This window comes from Ammospiza nelsoni, chromosome 17 (genome assembly GCF_027579445.1).
Source record: "Ammospiza nelsoni isolate bAmmNel1 chromosome 17, bAmmNel1.pri, whole genome shotgun sequence".
NCBI classification, from domain to species: Eukaryota; Metazoa; Chordata; class Aves; order Passeriformes; family Passerellidae; genus Ammospiza; species Ammospiza nelsoni.
Genome location: NC_080649.1, coordinates 11,065,859 through 11,079,911, shown reverse-complemented (window position 1 = coordinate 11,079,911; position 14,053 = coordinate 11,065,859). Strand labels below are relative to the sequence as shown.

At 46.5% G+C, this 14,053-nt stretch overlaps 1 protein-coding gene across 1 annotated transcript; it reads left to right on the top strand.

Annotated features, from left to right (window-relative positions):
* Positions 1-683: 683 nt before the first annotated feature.
* Positions 684-13,246, top strand: LITAFD (LITAF domain containing). The gene is made up of 5 exons (XM_059484797.1): positions 684-766; positions 8,428-8,539; positions 11,000-11,065; positions 12,104-12,263; positions 12,733-13,246. Exons 2-5 carry the CDS (start codon positions 8,440-8,442, stop codon positions 12,839-12,841), a joined length of 435 nt encoding a protein of 144 aa, XP_059340780.1. The 5' UTR covers positions 684-766; positions 8,428-8,439; the 3' UTR covers positions 12,842-13,246.
* Positions 13,247-14,053: the final 807 nt, after the last annotated feature.

Genomic DNA, 14,053 nt, shown 5'->3' with positions numbered 1-14,053 from the left:
AATTCAATTATTTGAATTGTCAAGTCTGCTTTGCCTGGGATGGTGATTGGTATGTGATTTCATCTCACCTGAAGATCATTTCCATCTTATTTTCACTGTTGAAGAGGAGAACAAGAGCATCTGGGTGGGCATACTGGTACCCACCACAAAGCATCTATTTAACAAAAATCCAGTTCAGCCACAGACCTGGTTACCAAGAAGATTCCAGCTAAAATATCAATATTTGCCAGCTTGTCCAGAGATCCTTGCTGATCTAAGCACACTCAATTGGTCAGAAATTTAAAGTGATCGCTGATCTCAATAATAAAATATCAGAGCCCCAGATCCACCTGTACCTGTGGTTTTTCATCCTTATTTTCTCATAGAGAAGCACACATTTGGGTGGGACACACACTTTTCTCTCCATTCCCTCAAGTTATTTCTGTGCTGCTTCTCATCACTCCATTAGCTTTCAGCTTAGCACAAAGGAAAATTTCTGGGATATTGGGAATAAAACAAACCAACCAAAACATCCTCTGGTGGAAGCCAGTCCCACAGCATTCCTGGTGTGACAGAGCAGGTGTGAGCAGAGGCTGGGGCAGTGACAAACTGGGCTAATTACAGCCTGTGAGGGCTGAGTGCCACGGGTGTCACAGCAGAGCGGGGCCGTGTCCCTGCCCTGCTGCTGCGGCTCTGTCCCCACGCACAGCCCGGCACAGACATGGCTGCAGCGAGCACATCCTGAGGCTTTCCCTCCTCTCCCAGGATCTGCCAGAGCTACAGAAAGGTAGGAGCTGCCAGATGGGCTGGGGTCATGCTGTGTTTGCTCCTGGGGAGGCAGAGAGGGCAGGGACAGGGCTGGGGCAGACACTGAGATGGGCAGTGGGGCACCTCTGGCTCTCCCTTGTCAGTGTTCACTTCGCATTAAATTGGCAAGCTCCGAGAATCTACAATCTCTTGTTCCTAAAATCTGGAGGCAAATATTCTCAAGATATTGTCTCTTTCTCCTAGAACAGAGCAGAGATGGAAGAGAAGAAAAGGATCTTTCTGAGAAGGTGGAAATGAGCAGTAATAGGGATAGAAATTCAAACTAATGCACCATAGGAAAGGTCTTAGCTCACACGTAAAAGCAGGGCACACACACCTGCTTGCTTGAAGTCGATTTATTCATAATAACTTTGTGAGAGTTGCTAAACCAGCTCCAGATGCTGTAGGACACATTGCTTGAGCTGCTCTATCAGCTTTCATTTGAAGGACAAGTTATGGACATTATTTTTGAAAGGGTGCAAATAAAATGCTGGCTACCCATGAGTCAATGCTCTTGGTGAGGGAATGTTCATCTATAAAGGAATTAAATTAAAAGTTGGCAAACATCAATTTTTAAAGTAATGATTAAGTGCTGGAAACAAGTGTGTAAGGCTGCCCTCAATTTTGAAAGCTAAAAGGGAACATGAAAGACAAAATTGTGCTCAAAGAGGACCAAGGCTGAATCTAAACTCAGCATTTCCCAACTTCTGTTGGTCCAGCTTTAAGGCATAACCAAATGTGACCATGTCACAGCAGAATTGATGTAGTGTCTCCCCAAAACAGCATTTCTGTCTACAACAGAGCTAAGGAAAACCAAGATTAATTAACTGTTAAACGTCACTGTGGCAGAACAGGAACTGAGCCCATTTTTTTTTCCCCCAGTCCAAGTTAATGCACAAACCACTGGACAATACTTCCCTTTAGTGGTTATTATTTTATTTTTGGAATGGTAATTAGGGAGGGACCAGTTCTAATGCAATCCCAGAGCTCAGCTGTGCTCACCCTTCACAGCAAGCGCCCTTTAAATGTGAATAAAGTTGGTCATCTCAAGGGAACAAGGGATTATACTTCAAACAGTAAACTAAGGAACAAGGTTTAATAGATAAACCTGGTTTGCATCAAAGGTTAGCACAGGAAGCAGTGATGGATCTTATTCAGTATTTTAATTAATAACCTTGGCAGAAATATAGGAGTGGCTAATAAAATGTATGACTTGAGAAACAAATTATGGAAGCAGAAAATCTATTACACAGAATAAGAAAAGTCAGAGACCTGCAGTGGCAGTATTTGTGTGCCTTATAATGCAACAAAGCAGCCCACTTAAAAAACTACCCCAAATTTCAGCTGCGAGCTGGGAGTTCATTAGTGCAGAATGACATTGGAGGAGAAAGACCTGCTGCTGGTTAATGACAACTTAAATACAAACCACCAGCGTGAGGTGGCTGGGAAAAGGAAATAAGGGCTGCTGGATTGTTCTGCAGACAACTTTTCCATTCAACACAAGATGACATTCATGCCATTCCATGGGCTGAGGACAGAGGTCACTGACCATTCAGGGACAAGGAGGATGAATTCACTGTACAGAAATGAAAAGGATCAAACCTTGCTCAGTCCTGAGAAGGGACAGGAATGTTCTCTGGGCTGGCTCAGGGGAGAAGGTTTTCTGTAAAAGCAGGGTGCTGGCACAACAGCACACAGCAAGAAACTACTGTTAATAATTCCAGACTGGAAGGTTTGGGAAAGTTTACAGTGGTTTGAATTGCTTTAAGGTGAGAGCAACAGGAGCAGTAAATGTGCTGAATTACAGACCAGGGCTCCTTTCAGGAGGGACTAACCTAACACAAACATCTGATGTGGGACAGGACTGGAAACCCAGGCAGTGCCTGGGAGTGCACACAGCAGGGAGGGAGCCAGGGCAGTGAACAGACAAGAAAAGGGAAGCAGGTGAAGAGTCTGCACCAGGAGATTTGGTGCATATTCAGCCAGGCCCCCTCAGCTGCATCCTCTCCATTTGAAGGGGCTGGTAACCTGATTCAGGCTAAAAAGCCAGAATAACTGTGATATAAAAAAAAAATTAATTTCATGAGTTAAGAATGGGGAATTCAGAGTGTTCTTAATCTCCTTGAAAAGCTTGTCTACTCCAGATATAATGAATGCTTTCCAAAGTCCAAATTCTCATTTGCTGCCAGCAGTCCTCTCTCTTAGCTTCTATTTAAGAGAATAGGCAAATACCTGAGTCCTGCTCCCCAGTTATGTTTGTCTGTATTAGAGCTGGAACTATTCCTTTTTGAACATCTGAAAGCCCTCAGCACATTGTGAATGTTACCTGAAATGACCAACTCTGGACTAAAGGGAAAAGATCTCTCCACTGAGGAATTCAGTGTTTCATTGCTGGCCAAAAACTGGAATTAACTGCTTCAATCAGGTGAAACACGCTCTTGATATTGTTCAAGCCCTGGATGTAATTGCATGCCAGCAATGGCATTTTATGGTCACTCTTCAAAATATCAGAAGTTTAAATTGCCTCATAAACACAGCTGGAAGGACTAAATGCCCAGGAAAATGTTAAATTAGTGATGGCAGGAGAACCAGAACACATTTAGCAAACTGAGAGCCTTTGAGCCAGTGTCCTGGAAGCCAACAGGCCTCTGGAGAAAACTACTATTCCTCCACATGTCCATGAAATGTGGAGATCATTTACTATAATATTTTCATGCTAATCTTCCAAAATACCAAACTTTTGAATGTAGCACCCTATATTCTTCAAACACACGAATCTTAAAGTTTCCTCCCAAATTCCATGTTCCCTTTTTTCTGTCTCTGAGCACTGAACAGCAAATCCCACACTGACAGCAGATGAACCTGGAATGGAGATCAAACCCTTCTTACAAAGTCACTGCAGGCTGAGATGCCATCCTTGAGAGCCAGGTATGACCCTGGAAGGAGTATTAGTGCTGCAGGGAGCTCTGGTTTCCAAATGAAACCCCTTTCCAAGCAGAGATGAGTTTGAATGAGCCCCACCTGGGGTTATTGAGCCAGCAGGGGCAATCAGGAGGGACGTGCAGAGTGGGGCTGTGCCCTGGAATTTCACAGCTCATCAGCCTCGCCTGCCTGCACCAGGCTGCTCCTCACACCCAAACACAGCTCCTGGAGCAAGTCAGAGGAAAATGATGGAAACTGCCTGCCCACCCTCCCCTGGGGTCTCTCCTTCCTGAACAGAGAGATCAGTGCTTGCTTGCACTGAGCTGGCTCTTTGTGCACATCCCTCAGGGTGCGAGTTACTTCTTGTTTTAAATACTGATTTCCACATGACTTAAAGTCTTTATTTTCCAGTGCAAACCCGTTTATACCAATGTGTAGACGAGATTAAAACTTGAGAGAACACAGAGAACTGTTTTGGTGCCCCTGGACTGTGCAGTTCTGCCTGCAAATCAAGCAGTTTGCAGGAGTTGGAGTCAATCTGTTGGACAAACCCGGGCCCACCCCAGGGGCTGCTCTGCCCTTGCTCTGTTTGCTCAGGGTGGCTGCAGAGAGGGCGGCTCACACCATCCTGGGCTGCTCACTGCGACCTCCTGGCTGTCACTGCAGACAGGCTTACAGGGCATTTTCCTGCTCTTCAGGAACTGCTGCCTGGTATTTCTCCTTATGAGTTTTCCTCCAGGGCTACTCACACTGTTCTCTCCTATATCTCCTTCTCCAACACCTGAAAAAGAGGGAAATCCCTTGCTCTAATTTAGGCAACAACAGCTGCAGGTTTGGAGGTCAGCCCTGAAGGGCTCTCGGGCACTTTGTACAGGGCAGGGACCAGGAGCTGAGAGTGAGCCGAATTAAAGGCTCTGCAGAGCTGCATAAACAACCCTAAAAATGCCTTTCCTGACCTCTGGACGCTCAGCATTCATGCCCAGAGGGTACCGAGCCCCTGGCGCTGCCTCCCACCCGGGCTGAGGAGCTGAGCCCCCCCAGCCCCAGCAGCTCCTCCATTCCCGCTCACACAGAGCTGCTGCAGGTGGAACAAGGCACAGAGAGGAGAGAATTCAGGGCTTTATCACAGACCACAGCCCCTGTGCTCGGCAGCTCCAATAGATCCAACAAACCCGGCATCCCAAATACATCCAACACAAACCCGGCATCCCAAATACATCCAACACAAACCCGGCATCCCAAATACATCCAACACAAACCCGGCATCCCACACAATTCCCCGCTGTGCTGCTGACTCGTGTCCTGCCCATTCCCCCGGTGATGTTATCCCATCCCTCGGGTGGAGCCGGGATTACTCAGTGTGTGCCTGCTCTCGGCAGGAACCTCGACAAGTTCTCGCCGTGTTAGCCATCATCGCTCCCTCCTGCCCCTGCCCGGGCTCACGGGCACTGGGTGCAATTCAAAAGCTCTTCCCTCTTTTTCCTGTTTCGCAGCGAGAGGAATTCTGCAGAAGTGTCACCCAAATGGACACCACCCAGCGTTTGGTGCACCAAGATGGGAATAAGACAAAAGCTTGGAGACTCCCTGTAATTTTCCCCACTAATCCCTGTCCCAGGGGAGCAGCTCTTGGCCAACGCCGGATAATGTCACATCATCCATCACAGCACTTCTGAGCCACAGTCACTGCTGACAAACTGTTTATTCTCCCTTGCTTCTCACAGCTTCATCCTACCCAGATTCTCTTGACTCACCTTTTTTTTCTTGGTGGGATCCTCAGGAAGCTTCATCAATGGCCTGTTAACACCTCTGCCATTCCCAATCCTCTAATAAAGGTTTAGTTCCTTTATAACAATTACAGTGAAATGTACCTTTCTCTAGCCATCCTCTCCAATCCATGTATTTGCAATTTCCTTTGGTATCTTTGGCCTTAACGTGGCCAATGCTGTACTTCTGATTGTTTTCTCCCACCATCCTACCTATTCCCTCAATGATTCATTCTGCTACCATTTTTCATATCACCTGCCGTTCATCCAGATTTGTGAAAATCACGGCACATCTTCCCTGGTGATATTGTCAAATCCCTTTTTATTTTTTTCTCCCTGAGAGGCTGATGCTTTAACTCAGCACTGCTGATCCTCCCTGTTTTGTCCTCTCCCTCCAACACCCCTTGCAAACAGACCTGTTGGGACATCCTGCCTTGCCCAGCAATTCCTCTGCTGCTTTTACCCCACACATCTGGGCAGTTTATGCATCTGTGCTCCTTTTTTCCCCAAAACTTCCCTTTTCCCCCAAAACACTCTCTGACCTGTGCAACAAGGCTGTCCCTTTTTTCTGCAAAGGACTCTTCCAGTAAATGTTAGTAAGAAATCAACCAGTTAATACTGCTTGAAGGGGCAGCTAGGAATAATTATCACCTTTCCACTGGCAGGGATACAAACACACATCTCTATCCCCGTCCTCTTCCTCCCACCCGCCTTTATCGCGAGGATCAGCCCCTGCCAACACCTGCAAAACACACATTTTGTGGTTTCACCCTGCTCAGAGCCTCAGGCAGCGCAGTCACCCGTAATGAGGATGTTTCCCAACAAAAGCCTGTCACCTACCGATGAGACAATAGTTTCACAGGACAAAACCGGTCACGATAACAACGCTGATAAGTTTGCACAACAACCCGAAGAAAGACGGGTCCGAATTGCCGCTGATTGCACTGACTTAATCACAAGGGAAGGTTTTTCACAGGGGCTCCAAGTATGCTCTGCCCTTTTTTTGATTACTTGGAAAAAAAAAAAATAGCTTCTTTTCTGCACAGGAAACTCCTTCAGTCCCGAGTTTGCACAGTGTTTTCTGTGGGAACATCTTTAGCTTCCCAGCACAAAGAAATACTGGTATTTCTTTTATTAAGATGGTATTTTCTACCCTCCACCTTCCTTATAATGAAGTGCGACAGGAACTGACTGCTCTCCACCCTAAAAAAAACAAAACAAAACAGTGTGAAAACTGCTAATTTCCCTCTGAGCACCACCCAAGTGTGAGAAGCAGGAGCCACAGAAGCACTGGCAAACCCAGGGCAGGGAGAGCCAGGCAGGGAAGGTTTATTTTGCCCTTGTCTCACAGGTGAGCACAGGGAAGGTTTGATTTGCCCTTCTCTGGCAGGTGAGCACAGGGAAGGTTTTATTTTGCCCTTCTCTCGCAGGTGAGCGCAGGGAAGGTTTTATTTTGCCCCTCTCCCACAGGTGAGCCACAGAGAAGATTTTGTTTTGCCCTTCTCTGGCAGGAGAGCCACAGGGAAGGTTTTATTTTGCCCCTCTCCCACAGGTGAGCCACAGGGAAGGTTTTATTTTGCCCTTGTCTCACAGGTGAGCACAGGGAAGGTTTTATTTTGCCCTTGTCTCACAGGTGAGCACAGGGAAGGTTTTATTTTGCCCTTGTCTCACAGGTGAGCGCAGGGAAGGTTTTATTTTGCCCCTCTCCCACAGGTGAGCGCAGGGAAGGTTTTATTTTGCCCCTCTCCCACAGGTGAGCGCAGGGAAGGTTTTATTTTGCCCCTCTCCCACAGGTGAGCGCAGGGAAGGTTTTATTTTGCCCCTCTCCCACAGGTGAGCGCAGGGAAGGTTTTATTTTGTCCCTCTCCCACAGGTGAGCACAGGGAAGGTTTTATTTTGCCCTTGTCTCACAGGTGAGCACAGGGAAGGTTTTATTTTGCCCTTGTCTCACAGGTGAGCGCAGGGAAGGTTTTATTTTGCCCTTGTCTCACAGGTGAGCACAGGGAAGGTTTTATTTTGCCCTTCTCTCGCAGGTGAGCGCAGGGAAGGTTTTATTTTGCCCCTCTCCCACAGGTGAGCCACAGAGAAGATTTTGTTTTGCCCTTCTCTGGCAGGAGAGCCACAGGGAAGGTTTTATTTTGCCCCTCTCCCACAGGTGAGCCACAGGGAAGGTTTTATTTTGCCCTTGTCTCACAGGTGAGCACAGGGAAGGTTTTATTTTGCCCTTGTCTCACAGGTGAGCACAGGGAAGGTTTTATTTTGCCCTTGTCTCACAGGTGAGCGCAGGGAAGGTTTTATTTTGCCCCTCTCCCACAGGTGAGCGCAGGGAAGGTTTTATTTTGCCCCTCTCCCACAGGTGAGCGCAGGGAAGGTTTTATTTTGCCCCTCTCCCACAGGTGAGCGCAGGGAAGGTTTTATTTTGCCCCTCTCCCACAGGTGAGCGCAGGGAAGGTTTTATTTTGTCCCTCTCCCACAGGTGAGCACAGGGAAGGTTTTATTTTGCCCTTGTCTCACAGGTGAGCACAGGGAAGGTTTTATTTTGCCCTTGTCTCACAGGTGAGCGCAGGGAAGGTTTTATTTTGCCCTTGTCTCACAGGTGAGCACAGGGAAGGTTTTATTTTGCCCTTGTCTCACAGGTGAGCACAGGGAAGGTTTTATTTTGCCCTTGTCTCACAGGTGAGCGCAGGGAAGGTTTTATTTTGCCCTTGTCTCACAGGTGAGCGCAGGGAAGGTTTTATTTTGCCCTTGTCTCACAGGTGAGCGCAGGGAAGGTTTTATTTTGCCCCTGTCTCACAGGTGAGCGCAGGGAAGGTTTTATTTTGCCCCTGTCTCACAGGTGAGCGCAGGGAAGGTTTTATTTTGCCCTTGTCTCACAGGTGAGCGCAGGGAAGGTTTTATTTTGCCCTTGTCTCACAGGTGAGCACAGGGAAGGTTTTATTTTGCCCTTGTCTCACAGGTGAGCGCAGGGATGGCGGCGGAGAAGCAGCGGCCGCAGGTGCCCATGGTGATGTACGAGCCGCACCCCGAGCGCTTCCCGGAGCCCTCGGCGCCGCCGCTGGGCCAGGATGGTGAGCGGGGCCGGGAGGGGATCCCGGGGGCTCCCAGGGGTTGGGTTCCAGTGTTGTCACTACATTGCAAGAGTTCTATTGTCATTACACTGCAAAGGTTCCATATTGCTAGAATTTCATACCTCCGCGATGTTTCTCGCAGGCAGCTCCTCTAGGCACTGACTCTTCCTCATCCTCACAGCAGCCACTGACTCCAGTTCCTCCTCAAACAACCAATCCACTCTTTTATAACACTCTTCTTATTGGCTACAGCTGTGGCCTGTTAATATCAGGCCTGCTCCTAATCTTTAATAATTGGTTCAGCTGCAACTCTTTAGGGGATAAGATCACATTCTATACCACTTTCATTTACCCATCCTATATCCCCCTACATTCCAGCTCATCACCGAGCACATCTGGGGCCCAGCCTTGCCAGGGTGTGATGGGTTTAGAAAGCATCTGTGCCAGTGTATAAACCCCAGGGTGGGATAGGATCTCCTAATAGAGACATCACTAAAATGTTCCTGTGCCTTTAAAGTTCAAAAGTCTCAGCATCCACAGCTCCAACTAATGGCAATAATTTTTAGTTAATAATTTTTAGTTAATAATTTTTAGTTAAAAAATATATACTTAATAATTTAGTTTAGTTAATAGTTTTTAGTTAATAATTTTTAGTTTAGTTAATATTTTATTTTAAAACCACATGTTTTATTGCAGCTGTGTTGCTACAATAATTTCATATTCCTAACGCGCAAGTGTTCAGCCAGCAAACTCTGTACGTGGATGGGCTGTGTCCTGCTTAAATTGTCATCTAGTTTTAGAGTTCTGCCTTTTTTCTGCAGTCCCTGCTGGCCAGGCTGCCCTCCCCAGGCTCCTACAGGGATGCAGTGATGACAATTCAGCTCCAGGGCTGCAGGAGGTGCCAGGAACTGCTGCTCTCCTGGATGGGCTTTTCCTTCTGAACCCAGGCACTGCCCTCACACCCACACAAGCACCTCAACACTCCCCATCCTCAGTGATTGTACCTCTGTTACCTTCTGCTGCTGAGGAAATTGCCATTTACTGGACAGGGCTGGAGAAAAAATCCCAATGGGAGGTCAGGCAGTAACTTATAATGCTGGATGTGTCACCCATGGGCCTCTAACCCTGACTCATTTTCAGATATTTCGTTTGGATCAGCTCTCTCTGTAAATATTTTTGTCCTCAAAGATCTCTCTGGCCTTTTCCTAAGCTCAGCAGAGCTTTCAGGAGGCTCTGGAGAAGGAATCTCTCACTTGGAGCCACTCAGGCAAGGCGCAGGCAGTGCCCACACCCAGCACTGAGCTGCAGATCCTCCTCTAACACACAGCCAGTGGGAGCTCACCTGTACTAAGAACATTCCTTTTCTAAATCAGAAGGAAATTATTTAGTTTTTAATTTTTTTACCATTTCCCCCCCACAAATAATATCCCCTAAAAAATCAAACAGAAAACTCCTCAAAACCAAAAACTAAAGACCAGCCCACCACCACAAAACCCAAACACCATTGCAAATCTCTACCACTTCTGGCAAGCCATTCAAGAAAATATTGATAACATTTTTTTCACCTTTGCCACTATATTTTATCCTACTCTTGAAAATCCTGGTTTTATATTCCATTTGTATCCCTGTGGGCTCATTCATTCCCTGGTTGCAGCCACATCCTTTGTGAGAGTTTGAGCACAGGCTGGACTCAGGGCTGCTCTGCCGGGGGTGGGAGTTTCTCCAATGCTGCCCAGGCTTGACCAACCAAGATTTCTCCTAGGGACTGTCCTCCTGCCCCAGAGCAGCCCTGGATGGGACAGGAGGACAGTCCCAGGATGTGTTTGGTACCACATCCATCCACGCCAGCTGGCTGTAAAGCTTTTTACATGGATTTATTTTGAATGTATTCATGAATGTAATTTTTTTTTATACAGTCATTTATTTCACCTTAGGTAGGCTGATTGCATTCTTTAATTTGAAAGATTAGCAAAAGAACTGAAAAAAGCTTGAGGTGTCTTAGTCACCAGCTTCCCTTCTCCTAAAGCAAAAGGAAAAAGATATTTTAACTTTTTTTTTTTCTTTCTAGAACAGAGTGTGATGAAATATCTTTGTTGAAAGCTGATGAAGTTTGAACTAGTGAAAAGGCTCTAAATACTAAATAGTAAGGGTTGTTACCACTGAAGGTAGAAGTGCTGTGGGTCCTTTATCTGTGGAGTCCTTAAATTAAGATTGAGTATCATGACAGTGTTATGCTGGAACGATGGAGTTGCTGCCTTTCCTAAGAAATGATTTGGTTTTTCAGCTTTTATAAAAGTGAGGCCAGCCAGTCACTGCAGCTCTTTGGCTTTGAGACCCCCTGAATCAGTTCTGTGGCTGGGTTTAGCACTCCCTGCAGGCCCCTCCTGTCTCACTCCATGGGTTTTTGGGAGCCAGAAGCTGTTGTTCCTTACAGATTTTTGCCTGTTTCTCTTTGCACAGGGGGCTATGAGTATCCCTCTCCCCCACCCTACTCGTACCGAGAGACCACCATCGTGGAGGAGCCGGGTAAGCCCAGGGTGTGCAGGACAGCAGCAGGGAAATGGGCTGGGTTTGAACATCCACACACAGGGTGGGACTTTGCTGACCCCATCACAACCTCATAAGCTGGAAAATTTCCACAGAAATGTCACAAGACAAACTAAGGATAATAATACAAGGAACTTAAACTTGATTGTCCAGCATTAGCCAATCTACACAAGTAACCATTTAAAAAAAAAAACCAAAACCAAACCAAACCAAAAAGGCCAGAAGCCAGAGCTTTCAGAACAAATAATTTTAAGGCCAATGTTCCTGTTCTAGTCACCTTTATGAAGTGGAGAAGCTCAAAGGATTTGCTGAGGAAAGGCTTTGAAGAACAGTCAGTAACACCTCATACAGGAGCAAAGGAGACATACATTTTTAAATATCCTTAAAACCAGAAGGCACTTGAACTCAGACATGCTCTATCCTATCTATCTAACAGATACCTTCCCACTCCTCACATTTTGCCTCAGGCTACAGTGTGAAGTTGTACCCTAAACATGTTTTAGGATCCTTAAAATGGTATTTTTTTACTGAAAACATTTCTGAAAAAATATCCTTCATGTATCTACAAGGGGTGTGCCCCTCGGGGAATATGACAGTCAAGTCTAGACTGCAAAAACATGAGCTGGAGACTGAGAACAGCACCAGTAGCTGTAGCTACAAACACCTACAGCTGTTTGGTAGGTGTAAGAGTAACTGCTTTGATGAATTTCTCATCACTACTGAAAAGTAGATCCAGAAAGTTCCCCAACCTCCTTCAAATCTCTTCTATGGGGAGAACAAGGATTTTCATATCATTGTAAATATCAGAAGATAAACCCTCAGTGTCAGAGTACATCCACAGAGGGTGGTGGGGACACACAGAATCAGCACAGTGGCTCTTAGGAATACACCTGAAATCAACAATATTAACACAGATGCCACATTAAGAACGCACATTCTCTGAATTTAGGCTTTTAAACTTGCAAAATATTTCCTGTGCTTCTAATTTGGCTGCTTCTCCTCTCCTCCTGAACTCAGTTTATTTGGTGCCCCAGCCTCCCATCATCGTGGCAGGGATCTTCTCCAGCAAACCAACATCCACAATCTGTCCTTCATGCCGCCAGCACATCACCACCCAGGTCACCTACAGACTGGGCAAGCTGTCCTACCTCCTGTGCACCAGCCTGTGCATGGTTGGGTAAGTTTTCATGGGCACTGTGCATATTCAGCACAGCAGAAGGTTAAAAATAAGTAATTAAAAATCAAAGTTCTAGTTAGTGCCTATGCAGACAGTTTGCCCTTCTCCACTTGTTGAGAAGCCATCCTGTCCTTTTTAGATACAGTCATCATGGCTACAGGGGATGCAAACTTGCTGAATTTATCCCAGTATGTTTCACTTTTCATAAGACAAGCAGAAATTGGTACAACACTGTCTCCTTCCCAACTGTAATTTAGAATCAGGCTCAGGAACAGACTCATGCATGAGACGTCAGAAGCAAAGATAAATTTTTTGGAAGATACTTTAAACATTAATAGGCTTGGGAAAGAAGTGGATTCACACAGTGGAAAGGCAGACAGAACAAGGCAGGGGGGAATCACAGCTGTGGCCAGCAGGAAAGGGAAGGCAGAAATCATTCTGTGCACGTCCATCTCCCCTTTGGCTCCAGGTGCTGCTTCGGATGCTGCTTCGTCCCTCTCTTCATCAAGCTCTTCAAGGATGCAGATCATTACTGCCCATACTGCCAATTTCACATTTATAGATACAAAAGACTATAGAAACAAACTTTGTGCAACCAGATGCTGTAAAGCCTCTATTTCCCAATGGCATAAGATGCTGCACATAAAACTACTGCTAGGAAACTCCCAGGACTATGCTTATGTTCTGCAGCTCCCTTGCTGGTGAACCCACCTGGTAAACTCCAGTTTAGCACCACATGGTTGGACTGGCTATAAAACAAAAAACACTCCAAGACTAATTTGCACTATCATTTAATTTATGCTCTATTTGATTCGCTGCCCTGTGCTGTGAAGTTTCCAGCTGGTGAGTTCTTCAGCTCCTCTCAAATCCCCCACCCAGCTGGGACACAGACTCCTCTGGACCTCTCAGCCCACCACTACCCAAGGTTTGGACATGGATGTTTCAGAGAAGCTCTTACCTTCTCTGCACTGGAACTGACTGGCTGGGATTTCATTTCTCTCTGCTCTTCTCCCTGCAGGGCTGTGGGTGGTACAGTGTGGCTGATTATTTATTAACAAAACACTAAGTTATGAGACTGTCTTTACTCTGTTATGTACGAGGTAAGAAAATAAACCTGTTATTGTTCACAATGCTGGCAAATCTGCTGTGTGCATTGCTGCCATGCCCTGTTTCACCCAGAGCAGAGATGCAGGTCACTGGGACACCTCCTTTACATTAACAAGCTACAATGCAAAAGGCACTTTGTGTGCAAACACACAAAGAAGAAAAAGCAGCAAACAAAGTCTGAAAAAAGTCACCACAACACAAGGCCTTTATTTTACCTCTCAGCCCTCTCACTGCAGTGCATCATCTCCCAAAGCAGGACTTATTAGACTTCACCTTCACACAGAATTCTGTCACTTACCTTGTGCAATCAAATATCTGCAATTACAATGCCCAGGAGGTGCCCAGACCCTTCTCAACACTGACAGCAGCAGCAGCTGCTGCAGCTTATTGCTGGCTGGAAAAATAAACAGAGGAAGAGAAGAAACTCGTGCATTTCCATGCTATAACATCATCAGTGCTTTCACACTGGCACATGTGAGGGCAGGGGGGATGCGGGGCAGCAGCACCGAGGCTGCTCCCCAACCCTGCTCTGGGCACCGGGGCTGCACTATGGGCACTTAAAGAGTTGAGAGAGATCCTTATCCACACTGTGCAGGTGTGTGACCAGTGTCCCTGTGCTGCGATCAGTGTGATGTGACCAGTGTCCCTGTCCCTGTGCAGTGACCAGTGTCCCTGTCCCTGTG